This window comes from Pieris brassicae, chromosome 10 (assembly GCF_905147105.1).
Source record: "Pieris brassicae chromosome 10, ilPieBrab1.1, whole genome shotgun sequence".
NCBI classification, from domain to species: domain Eukaryota; kingdom Metazoa; phylum Arthropoda; class Insecta; order Lepidoptera; family Pieridae; genus Pieris; species Pieris brassicae.
This window is the reverse complement of record NC_059674.1, coordinates 18548041-18564018: the sequence shown is the minus strand read 5'-3', so window position 1 is coordinate 18564018 and position 15978 is coordinate 18548041. Positions and strand designations below refer to the sequence as shown.

The following is a 15978-nucleotide window of genomic DNA, read 5'->3' as shown; positions in this document are numbered from 1 at the left end:
CCTCAACTTTTCGTGTTACACTTGATTTTACTCCTCATAAAATTTCCGTACCGGGCCTTATAACTCAAATCGTTTCTTAAGGAGTAAACTCCAATATTGAATAGGAATCACATCGAATTTTTCGAAATATATCCTGTCCTATTTTTCGACAAATAGTATTTTTAATTACACTAATAATGACGTTCATTGCTAAACTAGTAAGGTTCGTAAGCTTCCTCTACAGGGGTCACTGTATGTCTAAAGGTTAACTTTTAACAACTTGTATTTTGATGCCGGCCCACGACTTCCTTCCATCTAACACCCTATCTCTTGCTATGATGGTCGGTCGGTACGGTTCTAAGCTTAACAATGGTAATGCTTAAATTTGTTAACGAATTTATATTATGTTGCATCTTTGTTAGGCATACACTGGTATAACTCATTAAGTAATCAGCCATCATTGAGGCCAGATTATCTTAAAGGGATATTTAATGTATGAATATTGTAGATAATATAACGAGCCAAATAAATCCAATTATTAAATTAAAAAACTAACGTTTTTGAAAAAAAAAATCATTTAGATAAATAAAAAAATACCAGCTCGTGAGGGATTTGAACCCCCGACCTTCTCTTATTGAAATTCAGATGGATGCTCTAACCGCTGAGCTAACGAGCCCTCGGTGACTAATGGATATTAATTCCTACTGTATTTGAAAGTGTATTTCGTTAATTACGAAAAATCAATAATTGAAATCCATTTATTGAGATTCGACCCTCGAAATATACGATTAGTATCGAACAAGAAAAATATGATTTTTGTTTGAACAAGCGATTGTAACCTAGAATCATACCGCTTTACGTGTGATGTATATTAATGTTATGTTAACTGCGTCTTTTAATGTTACCTCCATATAACTTTTAATTGTAAACTTAATATCACGCCATCTATCGAGCCCTTAAAGAAACCTACTTAGATGCATTTTCTATTTGTTTATTTTGTCATGCTGTAGGTGTCGCTACTTAAAGTTTAGTACACGAATCAAACATTGAGAAAACTAATCTTTACTAACGTTATAAATATTACGAGGATTGAATTACGCTCTATTGATAATATTATTTTCGACTTTCCAGTACTTTATACCACATAATGGTAAGTTTTAGGTTTAAGAGTCTCTGGGGATGGTCACGAAACGTTTTACTATCGGATACAGAAAACGCTATCTTAGACAGGCCCTTTCTCTAGTTAATCTTTTATTAATTAGGCATTACTTTAATTGGTAAATAGGAAAATAAAGGACATACGAGCGTTAGCCCAAAATAAAAATTCAACAATTCTGTAGAATAATTTATTCACATTTTAATATAAAACCTTACACATTGCGATATAGTCTTAGATTAAGACAGCAATCAATCCCTGTTAAAAGTCATACTTAATTACAATAAATACGGTGATATTGCTGAATTATTCTATTAATCATATTGCATATTTTAATTAGCGCCACCTATGTTACAAATGTTTAGGCCTCTGCGAAATTTTACATTCTAATTGCAATATTTTATAATATATATTTCAATAAAACTAAATTTTAAGAATAATTAAAAACAATTAAAATTCAAACATAATAACGAAACAATCACGCTAAGAGGCTGGCTCCGGCCGTTTGTTCGATATAATAATGGAAGTGAAGAATTCACAGAATTCAAAGTTAACTCTACATAAGTACAAACACTATTCTTAGACTAAAACTCAGACCGACTTTGAGCGTATTAACTACGAATATTATGCGTTGTACGATAATCTCAAACGAAATTTGTTACTTAAGAAGCGTCTTCTATGCAACCCAAACACCTGATTGCTCAATTTTGAGCGACTAATTGTAATCTCAATAACTAAACCTAATCGGCTGCGTCAAGAGTCAACGGGACCCTATCACGATCAGTAAGTTAAGTCGTTTTCATTTGAAAACTTTGAGCAGCGCTCCACGGCCATTTTCGGAACTAAAACCCAATGCGTTTGCTGTCAGAGGCTGCAGTTGTCGTAGCTTAATACTTAATATAATTATTAATGTTATATATTAGGCCCGTTGTATACTCAGCCACCGTTATATACAATTATATAGAGAACAGACTGGCTCACAGTGGGCGTTAGAACGCTAGTTCGAAACCTTCCCATGTCTCGGCTAAATAAATATGAGCTTTGTAAGTAAAATTCTCTACCAAAGTTTAGAACAGCTATTGTCTAAATTTCTAAGAGGAACTAGAGAGCTAGAGCTAGTTTGATACGTTTTGTGCGTTATTAGGATCCACCTAGAGTACTCGTTACGGTAAATTAACTTAAACCTACCATTGACAGTTAAATTACAAACGATTCGTTATTAAGTTCATTTTTCCGTTTTAAGCCTGTAAGTTATTTGATCAAAAGAGAAAAATGAATCGCATTATATTGATTGGATGAGAACCAAAGTTTTGGTTTGATTTTTTTAATTTAATAGGCTATTTACGCATCATCGATGCAAGATATTTCGCCATTATAAACTATTGCGAGACTTATGCATCTTAAGTAGTAATAAAACAAATTTTGTGCAGTGGACAAGCGAGCAAAGTGACACAGAATGTCAATCAAACTTTAATCGTTTTAAGAGCTGTCAAATCTTAGGGTCCTTCAAGAAAAGAGCGTACAAATTCTTAAAAGGCCGGCAACGCACTCGCGAGCCCTCTGGCATTGAGAGTGTCCATGGGCGGCGGTATCACTTAACATCAGGTGAGCCTCCTGCCCGTTTGCCCCCTATTTTATAAAAAAAAAAATCATTTTTCTGTTTGAAGTTTGACACATTTGACAATTAAGCGCTGTCAAATGACAGACTTAGGATCCATTGTTGACCAAGCTTAATGAGTTGTTAATTCATTATTTACTTATTATAATCTCGAGAACATATTTAAGATGTATACAAAAAGTATTTTGAGACATCGTTAACACGAATATATAATTAGACTAGCGAAGAATAGCACTTAGTATAAAACTATAAAAAACATATTTGAAAAATAATACCAAACAAAATAATACTGGGAATAAAAAATACAATTTCAAGCCACTCTTTCAATCATGAAGAATATAAGAAAAAAAAAATTTGCAACAGCATAAAAATAATCTGTTCCTAAGTATATAGCTAATGTACTAATTGGAGTATATCATATTCCTACAATTATATATTTCGTTATGTCATGATTCTGTGACTGGTAATCTTACATAATGAACGCGAAACATCTTACGCTAATTATTTTAACATATTTTTTTAATTTTAAACGTTTCGTATTTATTGCTCAATCTTGTTCATACAATACTGTGAAATTCGATTAAAGTATTTTATTAATTGAATTCATGCTATACAATAGTTGGTAATGATGCAGTTTCATTCTGAAATCGGCTCTCCTGTTGAATCCTATCTATGTAAAACTGTAATTTTATGGAGTTTCGCTGAGATGACGTAGTTTGTCTCTGGCCGATCGCTAATTTGGTAATCGGTCGAAGTACTTACCCAAGAACGAAACTCGAGACTCGAGAAATGTTAGATTTTTGAAATTCCTCACGTTCTGCCTGTTCGTGACCGTTGAAGCTTCAGACCTCGATGTGATCGTCGGGAATGGGTGGGGTTTTTAATTTCTTCGGGTTCGTTATTGAGGGTTTTTGGGTTCGCGTGTGCCAAGCGTACACCTTAGTGCAGTTGTCGGCCAAAGGTTCCAGTTCCTCTCGAGTGGTGAAGTACTTCAGTATCTCGCTTTCCTGTAATGCGTTAAAGATATTTTACACTTCGTAACTTATTTGTTTTTTCTTTGAAACTCTTTAAACGTATATAACTAGGCTGGCCACAAATACTATTATATAAAACCTTTTTCTTTTTCGACTTTTATCACTTTGAATTTGGAACGTGTAAATTATTAAAAAAACTTCTTTCGATTTGGCGCCATTTCACAGTTTTTTCGTATTCATTATCAAATTACAATATGGAATTGCCTTCTACAAAGTGGGAACCGCCGGTAATAAATTCCAGATACTTCAAAAACTTGGTATCAGCCGTACGTTCGTCTGTCGAAGACCAGAAAATATCGGGGAAGCCGCGTGCTGATAGAACTACAGAGGTCGTTTAAGCCAGAATTCGTCGAAACCCCATTAGAAAGCTAGAATTCTAGGACTCTGTCGCGCTGAAGCTCGGTGCTGATCGTCGATATACAAGACATACCCGCAATATTATTATACAAAAACCAGTTCGTTCCACAGATCCCCCTTAACAAAGACGTTGCGCCTACTGAATGCTGACTCCGGCATAATTTATGTTCTCAGAGTGAATTCACATTAGGGCGAGATCCGGCTGCAGGAGTAGTACGTTCATCGGTTATAAGCTAATAACCAATTTTTTATGTATATTCTATATAATTAGGAGAATATATATCTACCAAGTTGCCTATCAAAATTATTTTAATAGATTTTTTGGAAGTACTGTGGTTCAGAAGTCCAAAGTCCTTTTTTAACACACAAATTGGTGCTAAGAGAAAATGCGGTAGACCGTAGCTGTGTACGAAGTTGCAAGAAGCGCGAGATAGTTTGGGATGGCGAACGATACTTGCAGAGGCACATAAGGGGCGGTACAGCTATTGAGATTTAGATTAGATGTATGTATAAATTAGAGATATTTATAAATTACGTCTATGGAGTTTGACATAATTACTGCAAAAATAATTATTAGGTAACGAAATTACCTAACTATAATGTAAACAACATATAATATGGAAATACGTTAGCAAATTATTAAACATTAAGAGGATGACAAAGAAGCCAAATGAAGGCATGTCTGTAAAAACAATTATAATTTCCTTTTGACGGAATTGATATTCTACAATTATTGTAATATAGCCACGTCAAATTTCGATATAGTTATTACGATACTTAAAATTACGTAGTGCAAAAAATTTCATTAAAACCTGACTTCACTTATATGATAGAAACTAATCATTATATAATATCACCTTATTATAAAAATTTCGTTCATTTGTTTTTTTAAATTAAATAACGTCTACAACACGGCAAATTATATAAAGATTTTCTAAAATCGCGGCTGCCGCTGCGCACCTGACTTCACCTCTTCGCAGCGTAAACAGATATGATTTCGATCCATTTATACGTTTATAAAATACATTTATAAATTATATATGTGATTTTTTTTCTCTTAATTAGCATATGCCTAATTAAATCTGGCCTCAAATAAGGGTTGTTGACTGTTAAAGATGATACATATTTAAGGTGGAGTGAAAGAGAGTTAACGCGTAACATCATTTGTCAGACGAGGATAGCGATTGCCGGTTGTGCGACGCTTTTAAGCCATTGCGCATGCGGCGAATGTTGGTGACCATCTGTGTCATTGTAAACGAAAGATAAAGTCTGGCGGACGATTCCGATTCCAATATCGGCATGGAATGTATAGGAATTTGTTACAAATAATTTAAAAAATTGAACTTCGCTATAACTAAACGATCGCCACAACCAAGGTCGTAATAAATATGTTTATACTATAACAACATTTTGTTGGTATCACGAGATCAATTTTTATGGTTCAGTTAACGTGTGCAATGAGGTCAAAACAATTAAACGATAAAAGGGGTCTAAGGTCAATCGTGATAAAGAGTACTTTCACACTATCATTATTTTATCGGATTTCCTGTGTTCATACATTCAACTTTGTGTTGATGCGCATTTGTATATAGAATATACTACTACAGTTTACACCTAAATTTACATGAATTTGAAATAAATCCAGTTTAATATATTAATCATATGATCTAAATCAGTCTTTTTCTCTTTCTGTTATAAGAGATCTGAGAATCGAAACAGATGACTGTGTAAAAACATTGTTATAAAAATAATTGTGTTTTGAAATATAAAGTCAGTATATTTTGAACAGGAAGAGCAGGATTGACTTGAGCCTGTGACACTCAACCTGGCCGTGCAGTGGAATCGCGAATCAACGAACTTATATTCAATACTTGCTCTAAGAAGGCAAACATCGTGAGAAAACCGGTAGGACAAGGCCAAAATCGGACAAAGGCTAATCACCTAGTTGCCTATTATAAAAAAAAAACAAGAAAAAAAAGATTTGATGGGCGTCCTTCACCCATCAAATCAATATAGGAAAAAAAAAATGTTTTAGGCGCATGTTATCGTAATATTACTCATTTATACTGAAATAGATTTGCTCTGTGCATAGATAATGTTATCAGGAGGAAGTATAATACTTAACATAACTATTCAATTATCAAACCAGATTTGTGATTAAATTGTGAACTACGCTGCCTATACCTTTAATGATTAGAATTTTTTTGTTTATACATTTTAAAATGAAATTATTTTTGTTATATTTTATTTTTTTAACTGGACTTTTTAATAATTAAAAAAATAATAATTTTGCTTCTTTGATTTACTTATTTGATGATTACGGCAACAGTAATTATTTATTTTTTTACACTTATTATTATTACCCACACATTGTCTATGAAATTCCTATAAAAAAATTATTGATTCATGTATATATATATTTGAGAGCTGGTCTCTTTCTACGGAGTTACGGAATGGCTTTCTCGCTGTGACGAAAGAAAACGAGGAAGTCAAATAAAAAGATGGGAAGATGATGTGAGAAGAGTAGCTGGCCCTATGTGGATGCGTAAAGCTAGAACCAGAGTAGAGTGGAAGCCCTTAGATGAGGTCTATGTCCAAGGACAAGCTGTTTAACAAAAACCAACCGGGTTTCGATTAATTATTAGTATTTCTTTCTAGTGTTAATTATTTAGTATTTCACACTTATAAGTAATTACAACAGTAAAGGCTTTTATAAATATTATTATAATGTAACACTATTAAAATAAACGAGGTTCTATAAAAAATGACCACATTGACTTTGTAAGCAATAAACATTTTTTTTAAATAAAGTTAAAATGAAAATGATGGGTATTTATAAGCAATAAACATTTTTTAAAATAAAGTTAAAATGAAAATGATGGGTATTTATAAGCAATAAACATTTTTTAAAATAAAGTTAAAATGAAAATGATGGGTATTTTTAAGCAATAAACATTTTTTAAAATAAAGTTAAAATGAAAATGATGGGTATTTTTAAGCAATAAACATTTTTTTTAAATAAAGTTAAAATGAAAATGATGGGTATTTATAAGCAATAAACATTTTTTAAAATAAAGTTAAAATGAAAATGATGGGTATTTTTAAGCAATAAACATTTTTTAAAATAAAGTTAAAATGAAAATGATGGGTATTTTTAAGCAATAAACATTTTTTTTAAATAAAGTTAAAATGAAAATGATGGGTATTTATAAGCAATAAACATTTTTTAAAATAAAGTTAAAATGAAAATGATGGGTATTTATAAGCAATAAACATTTTTTAAAATAAAGTTAAAATGAAAATGATGGGTATTTTTAAGCAATAAACATTTTTTAAAATAAAGTTAAAATGAAAATGATGGGTATTTTTAAGCAATAAACATTTTTTAAAAATAAAGTTAAAATGAAAATGATGGGTATTTATAAGCAATAAACATTTTTTAAAATAAAGTTAAAATGAAAATGATGAGTATTTTGCATGTGTAATATAACATAGGAAAATACGCTTTAAGTTATTCATTCATTACCTATCACACTTTTACTTATATTATAAGAGGAAAGAACTTGTGTTTTTAGCAAATATACTCCAAAACTGTGGTATTATCATAAATACCTGACATGAAAAAACACAAGAAAAGAATCACCAAGTCGCCACCACTGCACTTTAGGGATGATAAATAAGACAGATTTAGTTTGACAAACAATTACCTGAAAACCAGATTGGACTTTCCTCGAGAATTTCGCCTCCGGATGGTTCAAAAACAGTGTTGCATTAATTGCAAAACCAGCCATGTCAATTGGGAATGGTCTGAACGACTTCCAAACTGCATTGAAGCCGGTCACCTTCCCATCGGTGACTAAAGGCATCTCCACTCTCATACCACCAACGATCCCGACAGGCCAAACGCCGACTTTCTTAATTTTTCGCATCTGAAAAATGCATTTAATTGTTTGCAATATAGTGTTTTACCATTTATATTTTATACCCCACTGTTCATTTGACACATAGTAAATTATGTAATGTTAAGACATTCAATTAATAATTTACTGTATTATGACCATAATTTTTAATTGCTGAAGATGTCATATGTTGCAATGGTTGCAACTCCTTACAAATATTGTATTAAACAAAAAACTGTGAGTTAAAGAAGAGTGGCGGAGAGTTTATTGGCAGTTAGCTTCTCTACCGTTCTATGCCCTTGATTTGAGAACTGGCAGTTAATGTAAAATTAGAAGCATTTCATATACATTTCTTTATTGACGTTTATAAGTGTCCATTAAGTTCAAATTTAAAACTGCCACAATATAAAATTTATAAGACATAAAAAAATTACTTTTGTATCTTCAATGGCTTAACATATCACTTTGAATAGAAGTTACACAACAATTAATGTATTAATTCCAATTAATAGGTTGACATATTATGAGAATACAGATGTTTTGATCGCTTGTTTATACAAACAATGCAATTATAAATAATGTTTCAAATGCAACATACCTGTCACTGAAAATATAAACAACTATGAATAACATGTTCACAATGTATTAATAGTATCTTAAAATTGTGAATATTTTACATATACTGCAACAAGAACTATAAGCACTTATTGCTATTGAGATCTTCGTAGCAGTACAGAAGCCTTAGATTCAGATTCTATTATCACAAGTCTCGACTCTAAATAGATAATACGCTTAAGTGGAACCCGAGTGGGCTAATATATTTTTTATAATCATAGGCATAAGATGTCTGCTAATAAGATTTTTATAAGGATATAATGTCACAAAAATCCCTAAAGTAAGAATAGATAATATAAATTCAATGAGCGCTTCATTATATTTAGTGTTTTTATTACCTCATCAAAGACTTTTAACGCATAGGTATTGTCATCATCCATAAAGTATACAACACCCTTTTTGTCTTCTACTTGCCGTAAATGATCTCGAAGCCAGCTCAAGGCTGCATTTCTTTGCTCTACACCACTTGCCTGGAAATTATAGTTTCTCTTTTAAGAATGTAAATATACAGCTTCTGTTAGAAAGTATTATTTACATAATAGATTAAAAAGTTTTATTATTTAAATTAAATTTTAATTATTATTCTTTATTTAAGTCTTTAATACTAGTATATATATTAGTTCTATATTTCAAGAAACACAGCATGCAGAAAAAGAAATTAAAAAGGACAACTTGCTATCCTGGTTTAATCATAATAAGTTTCAAACACTTTCAAGTTCTATTACATAGGGTTAAATGTTATTGAAACAAATATTACAAAACAAGTATTAACATACACAATACCAAGATGTGTAGTACTTAGATGTCTTAAAAACACATATATTTATATCCAATCCCTGAAAGGAGATATAAAAATGGTGATGACAAAAATGCCTATAATATCAGACAAACAACACAATTAGTAATAATTTCTTTAATAGAATGTAACCTTGGCATTTTCAACTGTCTAAGGTTGATTTTTACGTAGTTTAAGGTCATTTGAACAGCAAACGCATTGAAATAATATTAAAAATTATCACAAAACCAACTAGCTTATATTTAAAACTCAAAACCTAACATAGCAAAATTGCTTTTACATTAAATGATATTGGAATTGGGAAAAGGGACAAGTTTAGTAATAAAGACTTTTTACTTACAGTAGAATGTTTCGATTTCTGCGTCTTGACATTGAGGTGAGTGTATTTTAATGTTGATTCTTTTAATAGATTCTCAACTAGCTTAGTTTTAGTTTCAGAATCTTCAATTATAACCCAGTGAAAATTTCGAACTAACATAAGTGTCTGTGATAATCTAAAAAAATATTTTAGAGTAAAATAAACATTAATTCATAGTTTATATTCTTTGTCTATATATTAATCTATTAGTCTCACTGTTATTCAATTTTACAGTAATCAATCCTATAAGCAAGAACAAATTCAAACCAAGGCCAAAACAATCATGATTTACCTTGTAAGATCAGCCTTCTGTGCTAGTCGGGCATAGGTTGGTGTAATGCCATAAATTGTAGGCAAATATGTATTCACTTCCTGAGTTATCTGACACTGGAAAGCCGGTCGAGTATTGAAGAAAAATAAAGCCACGAAAACTAACATGCCGATTGCTATATATTGCTTCTTTATGTTAACAAAAGGCATTTTATTCAGTTGTAGTAACTGCTACCGTGTCTATTCAACCACTAGTACTAACGCGAATAAATTGTAACGCATTATGATTTCATTTCACTGCATATTCATTGATGACAAAAAAGCAATATGTATCTTCAACAAGGATATTATGTATCTTCTCTCGCGTACTGTGAATGCAGATAAGATTTTTCAATTTTATGCGGCACACGGATCGGATGAGATGCTTACTCACACTATAAATTTTAGGATGTGTAGAATATTTTTTAAGTTATACTCATAACACTAAGAATTAACACAAACAAAGCTATTCGTTTCCAATTCCTAATTAAACTCACTCTTTCGATTCCGATTTCAGAGTGTTGAAAATGTTTGTGATGTTAAAATGAAATACCAATTACAATGTCATCAAAATTCAAATGTCAAAGTATGTCATTCACCAAACAACAGTTAATAATCAAACTCAAATGACACATGGCATTATGCGTTAGATTGATATTGTCAATAATTATAATCAATATTGTTTGTCAATATTGTATATAAAAGACGTCAATGTCAGCGGCTGTCGATCAAATATTTCGAGCGATATGTGTTGTAGCGTGTGTTTCCGCACTTCGGGATTGAGCTGAGCGAATACTGGTACTGAAAAAGGCGTGTTAGGACCGGAGCCAACTCAGGACCATTTTTGACAAGTTTGCCATGGAACTGGCCCTCTCACCGAGTCTTGCTTTGGAGAAATGAACAAAGCAAATTAACATGGGCCTATCAAATTCTCTTGACTTCTCCATGATCTGTCGTAAAATGAGAATTGGTTCCCGAATGCCTTTCCCCTTCACAAAACCGGCTTGTTCTGGAGCGATCACTTTAGAGTAATAGGTTTTCAGGCACTCGTTGAGAATATGTAACAATATTTTGCTAGCATGTGGTATCAGAGCAATGAAGCGGTAATTGTTACATTCCGTCGATGAGCCTTTCTTGTGCAGGGGTATGAATTTGGCGTGTGTCCATTCGGAAGGCCAAATTCCTGTCTGCCACACCTTATTACAGATGAGATGAAACATCTGGTCGCCACGTTCTTCTAAGGCTATAATTGTCTCTAGAGGAACTCTGCCAGTTTCTTTTTTGCTTTTCAACTATTTTATGGCAGATCTTCAGCTCCTCGCTCTAATTCTGTGTTTATAGACTGTCGCAACTGTGGATCTAGGAACAATGACTGGCAATAGCTCCTCGTTTCAGCGATTTTTTCGAGTTCTGTTACCACTTCATTTTTGTCATTCATTTCATGCTTCATAGCATGTTTTTTAAATTCGTCACAAATGCTATGAAACTGAGAATTGTGGTCTCACCTGCAGCAGGCTTGGATGTTAGCAGACAGCTGATTTCCATTCCGCTCATTAGCTGTATTCAATTTCTCGATATCTGCTGCGTCAATCCGTCTTGTCTTCTTGGAGGATCGAGCGACTTTGAGCTTCCACCTCATATTTGCGATAACGAGTTCGTGATCGGAACGATACTCGGAGGAAGCGTGTGGGCATTAGGAATAGAGGTGCGCAAACGTGATATTATCAGTATGTAATCGATCCGGTTTTTTTTGTTCTTCCTCCAGCTCACTTGTAGGTGAACATTCTACGGGGATGGTGTTGGAATAGACTCCTCACCACCACCATATTGTTCTCGTCTGCGAACTGCATGAATCTTTCCCCTCTTTCGTTACGTACCCCAAGTCCAAAGCTTCCCACACATTTGCTGTACTGGGCAGAGTTTGCGCAAATTTTTGAGTTAAAATCACTCATTGTTATATGTAACTCTCTATTGGGGGTTTTGGCAATGGTTACTTGTGAATCTTGGTAAAAACTTTCCAGTATTAGATTGAAGTTTACAGGTGACGCTTTGAGCTTCATAGACATAATGTGGTCGCTAACTGCCTCATACCCTATCATACTGTTATTCTGATGCTTAGGAATAAGAATCTGGTGGTTTCTCTCTTCACGATATTAAGTTTACCGGGTTTTAGCAACCCGCGAACATTTCACGTGCCTATCTTCTGTATTTTCGTAATTTTATGGACCATGCTCCATCATGGCCGGTATTACATTTCCCACCACTCACCCCGGTCTCGGCGCGGCACCGCTAGCTAGGCGGTTTGCATGGTAATCGTGATTCTGTTGCGTCCACTTCCATAACGATTTTCTCGGGAGATTAGCTGCAGTGGTTTCCTATTGCCTTCTGCGTCAGTTTTTTTAGGGGTTATTGGAACCCTAAGGCCGCTGTAGCCTCTTCTGATCTCTGGCCAGGAATATGGTTATACCGCCACTGCTCGGTCGCCATTGCCTCGTCTGTTATCTAGTAGGGGGACCACGGTACAGGAATATCGCTGCGGATGGTGTGTTGTCCGCGCGAGAAGGTGAGGTTGACAGGAGAGATGTTAAATCCGTTCTCCCCCATTACCTCCCCCAGTTACTAACGGCACTAAAAGTGTAAAATTCTCTACCTTTCGTCACATGGCTGGCCAAAAAGGAGGCCCCCAAGGAACCCCATTTATTTTTATCATATAAACCCGATATTCTCCTATAAATTTTGTGATATTTCCTGTTTATTTTCAGAAATAAAATGTATTCTAAAAAATTATGATCGAATTCGAAAAATGTAAATCAAGTGAAAAGGAAATTATTCCTAATACTCACCCCACAAAATAACTTTAGCGTTAAACGCAATTAGGTATGGAATGCCAATTGCCACAGCCAGCAGGGAGTAAGTGCCTCGCACGACATTGCGGCATATAATTTAAGAAAAAGCTCCTGAAGCTTCTGACTTGGGGGACCCCAAGGAGTTTTCAGAAATATGATAGAAACCGAATTGGCCCAAAGAATTGGATCAAAGATTGCGCTAGTGCTGGGTTCCTTGTCAACAAGGAAAGTTCAGTAAATTTTGTATAAAAATGTTGAAAAACGTAATATCAACTCACCTTTCATAAATAATAGACCTTCACGATCCTGGTTTGATGGGTTCTGAATCATAAACAGCCGAAAGCCGATAAATAAAGCTCGTGAAAATAATGCCGAACTGGTTTAAAGGAATAGTTAGATTCTTTTGCTTTGTGACGTAATGGACTAACGAAAAATCTTTATTCATATTTTGCGTTAAATTTACGTTAATTTGATAAAATAAATACTGTTAAATATACAAGTTTTTTAGTAAATTAAATCTAGGTATCGGATAATAATCAAGTTTTAGTAAAACGGTATGCCTAAAATGGTCCGTTACGTCACTATATTCAAGTAGCTGTAATTCGAGAACTATGTGGTTATTAATTTGTCGCAGAAAAGTTGTTAAATCAGAGAGTTAATTGAATCTCTAGACAGTTAATTAAAAATCGATATTCAAGCAGCGTCGAAAACGTTAAACTATGTGTCTGATCGAAACCCAGCGTGTTCATTAACAAGGTAAAACAAGACTCCGTAATGATTATTTCATTTGTTATTGTTATTTCGGTGTGATCGTGAAGAACTGAGAGCTTGGAAATTCCGTGTTTTGCTTTATTGTAAATTATTAGTTTAGGTTAGGTTAGGTTAGGTTAGTCTTGTCGCTTTCGGAAATTCGTTAAACGTTTCGTTCACTCACTTGTCTGACGGAACTTTAACGACTTGATTGAATATCGATTTTTAATTAAATTACCTGTCTAGAGATTCAATTAACTCTCTGATTTAAGTACTTTACTGCGGAAACTGTATAAAGAAGAAGCTTCGTTATTGGGTGAAGAAAATCTAAATATCGCCACCAAAATGAAGGAACTTTTTTTTATCCGAAAAAGGGCCTCGTATGACACGTCCAAAAATAGTGACAAAAATAACATACCGACACTTCAGTGTTCACTGTAAATGCCGCTGAGTTCTGAAATTTTTGACAATGCTCCACATCGATGAGGAATTGGAAAAACTTTACCTAACATGGATGACTGGAGAATCCTTTTATTTTACCTTTTTTGTCATATGGCAAACATATACCTACATTTGTCTAATTAGTGGCTTAATGATTTACTTTTCCCTCGACAAATCTTAAACCCTCAAGAATGGAGGTTCCAATGGTAGTGGTACGAGGGAATCTAGGGCGGTTTATTTTTAGAATTTGGCCATGCATGGGCTGTAAATAAATAAATCAGCCCTCGAAAACGGTAATACTCAGGTTGATGGTGTTCGGCCAAATGTTATAAAGGGGAGTCAGCAGTTGATGTTATTTTTATACCCGGATATCCCCTCAAAAGTAATTTTGAATCTCGTTGTATGAAAAAAAAATACCGATTGTTTTATTACAATTAGTTAGTATTATTTGTTAGTAATAGAAAATTACATTAAGAAAAGGAAAATCAGGTGGAAATTTTTGGAAGGTCGAAAGTTGTCAACGGCCTGCAAAGTTTTTATGTAGACCGTGGGCGATAGCCGTCATTTAAAAAAAATTTAAATGGATGAATAAAAGCTGGCTGCCATACAAAGGCAAAGCGGTTGTTTATTTATGGTTCTGGAGTTGAAAAATATTAGAAAAATCTTATTTTGTTTGGGAAAATTATGTACCATTATCATCAACGTGTTAAAAAATCAGTACAAAAAAAACTACAAAAAAATTGTACAAACATCAGAATCTGCTGAAATACCTTTTTCGTATATGGAGCCTTTAATCAGTTAGGGCGTTTAAAGTTTCTTCAGTATAGTATTGCTGTTGGGGATTTTTAATTTTCAGACAATTTTGTCATGGCTGCGTATGCTTCCGGTGCTCGAAGCAGCTTTTACCTTAACATGTAGTATTCCTGAGCGCGAAATCCTTTTTATTTGGTATTTTAAAAGAGATTGTCCATGTTCTAGTATCACTATTACGAATTTTAAATGATCAAAGCTGACGCTGCCAATTTTTTTTTAAATTAACTAAGTTTTGCCACGCCAGCTGCAAAGTAGCGAAGCTACCTTGACATAGCGATATTGACACATTTAAACATATACTTTTTTGGTATTTTAACACCGGAAAGTCTATTGCTAGAGTGTTGACATAAAAAAATGTCCCAATTATAGGGGTCATGGGAACAAGGCTCCTCTCAAAAAAAGGCAATAGTTATATATAGCCGATTGTAGAAAATTACTTGTAAGTATAATATAATCTACAATGCATATGTTCTAGTCGTCTTTTTAGTAAGAATAGACTATATAGTTATATTTACTACATAAATATATTTCCTCCAATATACAAAAAAGGTTTTTATAATATAGCTTACAAGACTTAATTCAATATTGGAGACTAAAATTTCTCAAGTCAAATAGTTACGACCAGAATCGTTTTCGTAGAACTTCTACTCATGAATTTTGTAAACTTATCGCTACGACGTGGAAGTAGCAAATGTAGCGCCTGATGCTACGAGCCACGCTACGAGCCACGCTACGAGCTTACATGGAACTCGTTTAACAATATTGGAGCTTTGCATTAGGTTAATGGATTGAAAATCATACATAAAATATGAACTTCCAAGTTTGGAAGTAGCCTTACTATTTTAAGCGCCTTTCCTTAAATATAAAGGTGATTTTATTACAGAGCTTTTTGCATATAATTTTCATAGTGCATATTTTATCATCGAAACTTTATGGAATAAGTTAATAAACCATTTTTTTTGTATATTTCCCTTAACGGAAAACTGATACAGGATAATTATTGGTTT

General features: G+C 33.4%; 1 protein-coding gene across 2 annotated transcripts; it reads right to left on the bottom strand.

Annotated features, from left to right (window-relative positions):
- Window positions 1-1319: 1319 nt before the first annotated feature.
- Window positions 1320-10660, bottom strand: LOC123715315 (galactosylgalactosylxylosylprotein 3-beta-glucuronosyltransferase I). Of its 2 annotated transcripts, XM_045670277.1 has the most exons (6): window positions 10105-10660; window positions 9795-9948; window positions 9435-9494; window positions 8997-9128; window positions 7852-8073; window positions 1320-3760 (listed from the first exon to the last, which is right to left on the bottom strand). In XM_045670277.1, exons 1-6 carry the CDS (start codon window positions 10290-10292, stop codon window positions 3596-3598), a joined length of 921 nt encoding a protein of 306 aa, XP_045526233.1. In that variant the 5' UTR covers window positions 10293-10660; the 3' UTR covers window positions 1320-3595. The 2 variants fall into 2 exon arrangements, with proteins under 2 accessions (XP_045526233.1, XP_045526234.1); XM_045670278.1 differs by lacking the exon at window positions 9435-9494.
- Between the last annotated feature and the right edge of the window lie 5318 nt (window positions 10661-15978).

What these genes read in the sequence shown, in the direction of transcription:
- LOC123715315 (XM_045670277.1), bottom strand. Translation starts at nt 10,292, where the DNA reads ATGCCTTTTGTTAACATAAAGAAGCAATATATAGCAATCGGCATGTTA. An exon ending in CAGAAGGCTGATCTTACAAG is followed by an intron (nt 9,949 to 10,104) that starts GTAAATCATGAT and finishes ATATTTTTTTAG; the next exon opens with ATTATCACAGACACTTATGT. An exon ending in AGAAATCGAAACATTCTACT is followed by an intron (nt 9,495 to 9,794) that starts GTAAGTAAAAAG and finishes ATCTCCTTTCAG; the next exon opens with GGATTGGATATAAATATATG.